General features: G+C 29.5%; 1 protein-coding gene across 2 annotated transcripts in view; it reads left to right on the top strand.

The window, feature by feature from the left end:
• Positions 1-10,000, top strand: part of FOXP2 (forkhead box P2) — a 792,940-nt gene that overhangs the window by 414,139 nt on the left and 368,801 nt on the right. For both annotated transcript variants that reach the window (XM_070755486.1, XM_070755485.1), the window contains exon 5: positions 6,799-6,976. In XM_070755486.1, the coding sequence (XP_070611587.1) occupies positions 6,809-6,976 (168 nt within the window). In that variant the 5' untranslated portion in view covers positions 6,799-6,808. The remainder of the gene's footprint in view (positions 1-6,798; positions 6,977-10,000) is intronic.

Below are 10,000 nucleotides of genomic sequence, written 5' to 3'. Positions count from 1 at the left end.
GAGAGATATATTTGGAATGCATACTATTTTCCAGCTTTCATTTATATAATTATTTCCAGCTTCTTGCTCTTTTTCAATACCATCAGCATTTTCTTTGTTTCCATGAAAAAAAAATTAAGCTATCACTGATAGAAATCTTACCACAGAATTAGCTATTCTATTTGGTACAAAGTTCATATAAGATTTTATGATATTCCTAGATACAAACTATATATATATGGAATATCTATCTGACTCTAAGGATTGAATGACATTTAAGTATAGTGGTTATGCCAGATTCTTTAATTTCAAAGCCAAATATACCATATACCACTAATCATTCAAAATATGTTATTATCAGTCACATATTGAAAAGATTAGGAAGATAATAGGGCAGAATTGACATGTTGCTTATAATAATGGATATAATGCTGCATTTTAAGTAAAAATGCTTGCTATGACTGAATAACAGCAGCTATTTATGCACTAAAGTCATGGTTAAAGAATTAGTGCTGTGGAAAACTAGCACAATGAACAGATCAGATTAAGGCAATGTTTTACTTGTATGTCCAAAATGAAAGTAAGTATATCAAAATAGGTCTTATGCAGGCAATATGTCTTTGATGCAAACTAATTCATGAGAGTCTCACTGATCTCAGGAGTAATTTGCTGATTTCATTGGGGCAAAATATCATTTACTTTGAGATCAATCCTTGCATGTTTCTCAAACACAATTATGTGTATTTCTGCTTAGAAATAATCCTTAACTATAATACTTTGTAATACATCTATTTTAACCTGATCAATATAGGTGGAAAGATTTATATATCTACAGGTTTGCTATTAAACTGGATCCACTAATTTTATTACATTATAACTAGTAAGCTACTTTATGAGTCACTCTTTTGCATTAAAATTTATTAGTGTATTCTGCTGAATGCTTCACATAGCATTTCTATTGTTAGGAAACAGAAATAGCCAAAACATTTTAAATGCTAGTATTTATAATTTTAGACAGAAACTTAAAATTATTCTGTCAATTTAAATTAAGGCTATATTAAATACTTTAGTTTTGAAAGTGATATCTTTTTGTTGCCACTAACTTTCCTTTTGTAAAATGCAACGTGTGTTTGGTTTTCACTATATCAAATTGTGATATAGGAATTACAGAAACTCCACAGGTTGATGCAGTTATGCATTCAAATAAAACCCTTTCCTGAATATCTAACTGCATTGACCCAAATTTGTATGTAGTTGCATGCAAGAAAATCTGAGAACAGTAAAAGGTAACTTAAAAGTAGTAGCCCTATATTTCAAGGTGGGGTGGAGGATTGCTTGCACAGATTTTCTTATGCAATGCAAAACTACAATTATAGAGATACTCAAAATGGCTAATTGCATCTGGATGTACAACTCCATCTGTTGAAAGCTGGCTAGCTTGTCTGGGTGATTGTAGTGAAAGGGCATCCTGTCAGGCATCTGCAAACACATGTCCCTTTCACATATTAAGAACATGGTTTCTCTTGTATCTATATAATCTTCCTTAAGCAAATGGCTCTCTCTAGTATAATTTAGCTAATCTTTGTAGATTTCGGTATGCACATATATAAGTTTGTATCCATACCTGTAGACATTTATACAGATGCAATTTCATACTTTTAAGAATGGCAACACCTTAATGTCCATCAGTCAAAACACAGCGTAGTCAGTTATGTCCATTCTTAGGAGTAACTTCAAAATATATTTTATGTTCAAACAAAGAGTGGCAGCTTGTATGATTTCTTTTACTTCATATTTAGCAACATTTATATGTATAATAAAATAATAAATATCCCTAGCCTACACTAGATATCAAAATGTGTTCTTTATTCTGACAGTTATTTTTGAGTACATTTCAGAATGAGTGGCATATAAATACAATAAACAAACAAACAAACACACAAATAAACAAACAAACACACAAAATATCTGTGTAGATTTTGCTGTACACAATTAGTATTAGACTCACAATGACTCAGATTGGATCCTGCAATATTTTCCTGGGACACATATATTTACCTTCATTATTAAAATCAGGAATTTTCTAATCCCTCTGAATTCTGTGCATTTCTTGACATTGCACTCATAATATAAAATGATTAATTATTGCTTTTTATTGTAATTTGTTATGCATAAATAATATATAAAAATATGTATAAAACGAATGCAATAACAAAAAATAAAATAAAGTTTATCAATAAACCTATATGTAACATATAAATGTATTGTAATAATTTATAAAATGACTAATCCTTGTTGTAAAGAGGCTACTAATGAGTGGTATAAGCTTCTTGGTTTGTGAGTGAAAAAATGGTGTCTTAATTTGTTTAGTTTTAACTTAAACTTATCCCAAACTAGATAATAGAGAGTGCATTCATCAATCCAGATACTGTATCTGTGAACATAAGATTTACACTATACGACAAATTCTTTTTAAAAATCTCCCATTTCGAAACCATTTTGTTTGCCTTTTAGTGGTGCTAGAAAGGTTATAATGTGAGTGAACTCTGGGAAATATGAATTTTATATTTTAGCCCTTTGAATTCCAATTTGGAATTACAGAAATAATTCATTCATTTATGTGAATATTAAACTATTATGCTTTAATCAGGAAAGAAAAGAATACAGTATTAGTGAAATCTTAACCTTTCAAGCAAGTTGTGGATGTCAATGTATAATAATAAAACCAGGATATACTCATTTGCCTGATCTCAAAGCATCTGTTCCTAGGCAACTGTCTTCAAGGTCTTTAAGAATGACTTGACAGATATTTCATTTTAGGAAATTTGCAGGTTCAGAATTTAAGGGAAAGTCAGTATTTGCTGAATCTAAAATAGTGAAATATATACCAGAAGTTATTCACCTCCACCATGTCATTCCCATTCAGTAGCCAGTAGCTCATCTCATGGAAGGTGAGCTACTATTTTAAAGCTATTGAAATTACTGTTAAGAATCCAACTTTTTTTCCTGTTAGACCTCCTAGTGGTATTCAGAACTTTCATTTACAATATGGTTTCTGGTTTTCAAAAAAGTTTTTAGTCCTAATAGGATTTAGAAACCTGAAAGGTAATACTGTAAAGCCTTGTTGGAGTAATACAAGGAGAAAAATACTTAACACTCTTCCACTTTATAGTGACAAAACTTTAGGGAAAGCAAACAAGTCTTCCCACCCTGTCGTAAAAGCAAGGAGGTCTAATTGAGCCATGTCTTTTTATCCTGCTATTTGTACAAATAAAAGATCACATCTTGATGCAAAATAAACATAAAAGCACTGTTGTGACTATAACAGGGAGTCATATACTAATTTATATAATAAGTGGTTGTGCACGCTTTATTCAAGATTATGGCTGCAAGAAATGGCATGAATTGCTGGGTGTGTTTAATGCTGGATTATAGCAATTTGAAACATGTCAAACACATGGCTAATGCCTCATGCTTCACTCATTCTTGCGTAAACCTGCATAGCCACCATCCATTATACCCTTGGTAACAACACAATTCTGCAAGTAAATATTGTTACACTAAGTAACCTTTCAATTCAAGTTGTTTAGGAAGAGAAAAATGCAATCTTGTGCAGTCAGTTTCAGTGTCACTTTAATGTTTCAAAAGGGAAGTGGTGTAGAGAATAAGTATCTGTACAATGATTTGCTGATTTAAAGGAACCTAAAGAAAATTTAAGATTAGTGGATAGAGCAGTGGAGTAAATGTATACCTACTTAATTATAATATCAAGGTAGCATTTTGAAAAGAATGTTTTTAAAATTAAACTGAAATGTCTACATGTAATTGTCTCTCACCTTTATATGAAGTAATATTTGTGGTCATTGAAAGCAAGTAATTCTGGTTTGAGAATCATGCACAATTCATCTTTGGGCTTTTAAATCTTTGCAGTTTTGGTAAAATAATAAAATATGTTTAAGTATAAAAATATGTTTAAGCATGAAAATATATATATTTCCACAATTGTCTTTAGAAAAGATTATCCTTGGAATCATACCCTTGTTTACATTTTGTTTACTAGTTTGTATTAGTTAAAATTCAAGACATTTTAACCCATGTAAATTCAGTAATTCCAGCTTTTTGGTTCAATAATTTGAGCTTGAAATGGTCTTATAAAGATATCCTGAATGGCATATATATACACACACATAAAAACACACTTGCAAATTCTAAGTGATTATTGGTTTTATTTCTGCAGTGTCAAAAACCACGCACCTTTCTACATAGTCTCTGGCTTATAAGGCAATGGTTTGAATAATTTCTCTTTAACTAATTTATTTGGGTTATACCATACCAAATGAGAAATAAATATAGCTTATATTGAAAATCATTTTTCCTTTTTTAAATCTACATGGCCATCATTTTTCAGCCAATTGGGTAGTCTTGATTTAGTCCTTATCCTTTAGTCTATATTGTGTAGAAAATATTTCTAGCATTCAGTAATGTTTCAAACTTAGAGAATTACATATATATGATTAATATGAACTGTACAATAAACTACTGTTTCCTTTCTAATTGTAATGAGTCATAGATCTGCAAATATCTAATTTTAATTTGAAAAGATAAATTTGAAAAAAAAATGTCTTTGGTTGATGAAGCTTTATATATCATACATTTATCCTTATAATGCATATAATTAGTTCCAGAAATATAGTCAAATATTTATACTAAATAATAATGTAAAATAAATCTTTTATTATATGATGATGTGCCCTCCTCCTTTTGGAGGTGGTATGAAAAAGATAAAGTATTCAGTGAATATGTGCACAGTGATACATGCCTTGAATGTGTTTTAGCAATTAAGATTGTAATTTTATAATTTTTCTAGAGAAAAGGTCCCATAGAACTCAAAGTAATTTGAGTGTGTGTGTGTGTGCATGTGCATATAATTATAAAAATATTAATAATGATAACATATTTTTAAGTTGGGAAACCTAGAAAATCTTAGCAAGGTCTTATGAGTTATATGAAAATTCTATCAACCACCTTTTTTCTAAATATTTTAAACGTTGCAGCAAAATTGGTGCCTAATTTGAATACTTATTAGTTGCTTCCGCTTATAAAATTATGTTTTGTTTTCCTATTAAAAGCCTCTGTTTACATGTATAAAATTCATTTTATAATATGTATGTATAATATGTTTGTTCTTTATTCTTATTGTTACTGAAAAGTATTTTTAAAGCGTATTTGTTTTTGCAGCTATCTTCCTTTATCTGAACTGTAATTGTCTCTTTCTATATTGTGTGGGAGGTGTGGCAATGAATCCACTGTGAATCCAAAGTATGCATTTATTATGTAGTGTTTCAAATGCTTTAAAAATATTATTAAATACTTCTTTATGAGAAATAAACTTGTGTTACTATTTAATGAAGTTATTGATGATGATTTAAACTCTGATAATTTCTTTGGTATTTTATAGAATAAAGTATTGATCAAATGCTGAATTGAGTTAAACAATGTGTTAGGTAAACTAGTAATTCTAGTAGCAGCTGTTTCTTTTGACTGGATTTACCCACTCATTAAGGCATCTTGTCAGAAAGTTTTTTCAGAAAGTTTTGTTTTGCTTTCTCTGTTCAGCCACATTTTCTTTCCTTGATAATTGTTCAATTTAATAAATGCATTTGTGCATGAAGATAGTTGATGCATTATTAACATAGATAGAATTAAGATAAACTCTGAAAATAGCAAAAAATGAATTTTCTTATTAATGATGTAAGATATACAGTATTTGAAAGTCTAGTTTGTAAGAATATGTTGGTTCTTTATTTACTGCAAATATTCCATCTGAACTTGGCAGGATATCTCATTGCTATCCTGAAAGTACAGTATATTTATGCAGTGAAAATGATAAAACATTTATTACTGTAGAGGAGGTAATATGCATAATTTATGCTGTTTTTAGCACAATCATTAGTGATATTCTTGATAGATTTTATTTCTAGCTTTCATATCAAATACATGCCTGGAAAATTAATTTTATATCTTTCATTTATTTGCCTATGTTAAAATTGAGTTTTAAGTCATCTTCAAGTGAACAGTTTGATTGCTGCTCATGCATAAGCTTAATTACTTCCCAGGAAGGACAGTATTAAATGTTTTAAATGTCAGAAAAATAAATGAATATCAGCCGTTTGATTAAAAAAATAGGCAATATCTGAAGTGTTTGCAGCAAGAGCTTTTACTTAAAATGCCTCCAAGGCAAAATTTTATTTATTCACACAGACAAAAAGAGCAACCCATTATATTATTTATCATTGGTTGATACCATATGATTTGTAACACCCTTACAAAATTTTAATTTTGTATGATTAGCTGTGCATCATTAAATAACAGCCCTGCGTAAGAAATGCTGTAAAATTCTGACAGAATCGAGATAGTGAATATTTTAAATGGGGCTGTATAGTCATCTATGGTTGTTAAAGCTAGATAATAGGAAAAATGGGGTAGGGTATGAAATTATGCTTTCATTTTACTGGTTTGATAGCTAGTCTTTAAAATGTGATATTCAGGAAACCTGTCTCCATATTGCATATATCTTTCTTTGTATATGAAATTACAGTAACATTGCTCTGAGAAACATGGTTTCAAGAATGAATATAGTATGTCTATGAAAGCAAGGTTTGCATTGCATTGCTTGTTCCTTAACATGACTATGCAAGAGGTTTTTCCCCTTCCCCTTCTAAATATGCTGTCTCTGTAATTGGCAAAGAGGGACATCTTGATAATGGAAGTGTGAAGGTGTAATGTGTGTGTTAATTGATACTTCTTAATCACTTTTAGGTATTAAGTCATGATGCAGGAATCTGCGACAGAGACAATAAGCAACAGTTCAATGAATCAAAATGGAATGAGCACTCTAAGCAGCCAATTAGATGCTGGCAGCAGAGATGGAAGATCAAGTGGTGACACGGGCACTGAAGTAAGCACAGTAGAACTGCTGCATCTGCAACAACAGCAGGTAAGTTTTTGTTTGTTTTGCATCATGTTTATTTTAATGCCAATGGAAAGGTTTTTCCTATCCTTTTCTTCTAGTTGGAGGTGTTTTTTTATTTTTTTTACTTTTAAAGTATTGCAGAAAGTGGAACATTGTTTTGTTGTTTAGTTTGTTGTCTTCTGTTAGTTTTTAAAATAGAAAATTTATGCAAGTTTTTAATTGCTGTTATATATATGCCCTGGAGTACCCTGCACACTTTGTTTAAAGAGAAAAGTATATATTTGTAGACATTGTTTCCATATCTTTTCAAGCAAAATACCTTTTTTTAAAACTGCCAGCTTTCTTGAATGATACTGGGAAAGAAAAGGTGAACCTTAGCTGTCCACCAGAGGGCCACATTACTTGCTATTTTACATCTTTGTAGATTGAAATTGTTCTTAAACTCAGTTGAGGTAAAAGCCCCACAGGGATTCTTTGTAGCAAAGATGTTTTGATAACTTCTTGTAAATAAAATGTTTGCTTGTGTGTGTGTTTTGTGTATGTATATAGGACACCTGAGCAGACTAATTGAAATACTTCTTTAGAGATGAAAGAACATATACTTTTGGTCAGGAGACTAGGAATAAAGCAATTTCCTAAATAACTATTTGTGTGTGTATGTGTGTGTGTGTTTATGGTATGTGCGCCTATATTGTTTCCTGTGTATGCAACTAAATAAAACTTTTAATATTTATAAAAATATTTATAAAAAGTGATAGAGTTTTACTTATATTGTTCAGCTTAGGCCTTTATAATTACATATAAGTGTGGCAGTCATTATTAAGTTGCTAAACTATTCTTAATATGAATATTGAATATATTATCAGTATTTGTTATGGTGATACAGAACAATTATAATAAACTTATTATTGAAAACTTATTATCTAAGAATTTTATAGATATGCATTGCTTCACATGCCAGTTTTCTTTCCTTTCTTAAAATTACAATTCTTTATATATTTTAATATTTATTTTATTGTTTTTGTCTAATCAAAACTTTAATTTTTTAAAACATTATTTAAAAAGTTGGGAGTTTGCTTATGTTCTAATTTCTTCTCCTAATTACCATACCAGACTTTTTTCTGAATAATATGCATGGAAGTGCTCTATTAATATTTTAAATATATAAGCAATCATTTATACCACCCTCACAAAGTGCAAATTATTTCTCAGAGTATCTTTATAACGTACAGCCTGTTTTTTTTAAGGTAATCATAGCTTCTAATAGAAATAAGGCAGAAAAAAAAGGAGATAAAAATACTGTAGTGTCAGACAGGTTTTGAAAAGGGAAAACCTGGCACCAATATTGTTCTTTAATCTTCTAAAGTTTCAGAAGATCTCAAAATAATTAAATAATTAAATATACTTATTTATACTTCTCAGTCTCCAAACTCAGAAATCTTTGGGGTAGATTTCTATGTTATAGGCTATATATAAATATAGTTTTAAATTATTTACCAAATGTAATTATTCTGACTTTCTGTGAACAAAAACATGATTTCTGTATGCTTTATAAAGTTGTTAATGCATTTACACATGTGTGCATATATGGACAAAATAAGCACTTTTTCTCTGTGGTATTTTCACAAATATGTTTATATTAGGGTATAATTTTGTATCTTCAATGAACCTTACACTCTTTGAAGTGTTACAGTTTCATTTATTCTAGTTTCCTTTTTCTGTTGAACTTTGCAATTAGACTTCTGATATGAGCCATCATACTTTTCAAAACCTGGTGTGCAAAAAATAGGCAAAGTCCAGTATTTTATTTGATTGCTATTTTATATCAGAGCATTTAGTTGAGTTGATACAAATATTTCCATGCAATTAAACAGAATAGTAAGGTTTGTAAACAGTGGGATTCCTTTAAAGTGCTTCGGAAGGCAGGATATGGTAGTTGCAATATCATAATCAGAAAAATTAACAGAAATTGTTAGATTAAAGGAGGTAAACAATCTGTGGAATGATACTGTGTGTATTATTTATTTATTGCAATTGGAGATTTGTGTTTTTGCTTAATTGGTAGCATAAACAATTCCAAAATATTTGATTTGAAATTTGGCAATAATTTTGTAATAATATGACAGTGACAAAACAGAACAATATAAGATACTTGATAACTAGATTAGCTTTCCCCAAGAATTAGCAGAATATATTTAGAAGATCAATATTACACTGAATATTACTTTTTATCCTGTACAGATTTCGGTCAGTTTAAGTTAAGTTAACGACAGTTAAGTTGGGAACCATCTGATTATAAATGAGCATATATTCTAAACTTTTAAATTATCTGTTGATATAATTAGCCAGGTTTCTAAAATGCTATGCTTCTGGTTATTTAAACTTTATTTATAATCATTTAAAGGTCTAGTCTTATACATATGCTCTTAAAGAAGTAAACTTTATCGAAATCCTTCTGAGGAGATATGTGTAAGATTAAACTATTAATCTATAGCCTGGCACCCTGAAATTGTAATTAAAAAACAGCATTACAATGTTCAATATATGTTTATGGCATTCATGACCAAATTATGCTGTATTAGATGTGGAACCTTATTTTGGCATTAGATTTGCAAAATTAATTTATGTCACTAAGGTCAAAAGAGTTATGCAAATATATGATTACCTCGTAGTTTTGAGCTTTCATTTTGAATATTCATTGTCATCTTTAAAAAATAGTCTTTTTTGTTACGATTTTTATGCCATTAAGTTTATAACCAAGCATAGAGGTACTTGCTTCAATTGGTGGTTAATCTTTACAAACATTTTTTTACAGAAAAACACAATACACAGATAGTTTCAATAAAGTATAATAATGGTAACTTTTGCCTTTATATCTTTGACCTTTTAATTAGTGTAGTTTAAAAACTCATAAATAACAAATACAAAACCTTTGATTTCGTTACAGATTTCTGCCCAAATAGTCATTAGATTTACTGTGCCATATGCAAAGTTTTATCAATTCAAAGTTTACTATTTTATGTTTTTTCTTGTGCTAAAGTGTAAGTT

This window comes from Erythrolamprus reginae, chromosome 6 (assembly GCF_031021105.1).
Source record: "Erythrolamprus reginae isolate rEryReg1 chromosome 6, rEryReg1.hap1, whole genome shotgun sequence".
Classification (NCBI taxonomy): domain Eukaryota; kingdom Metazoa; phylum Chordata; class Lepidosauria; order Squamata; family Dipsadidae; genus Erythrolamprus; species Erythrolamprus reginae.
This window is presented reverse-complemented; position numbering and strand designations above follow the sequence as displayed.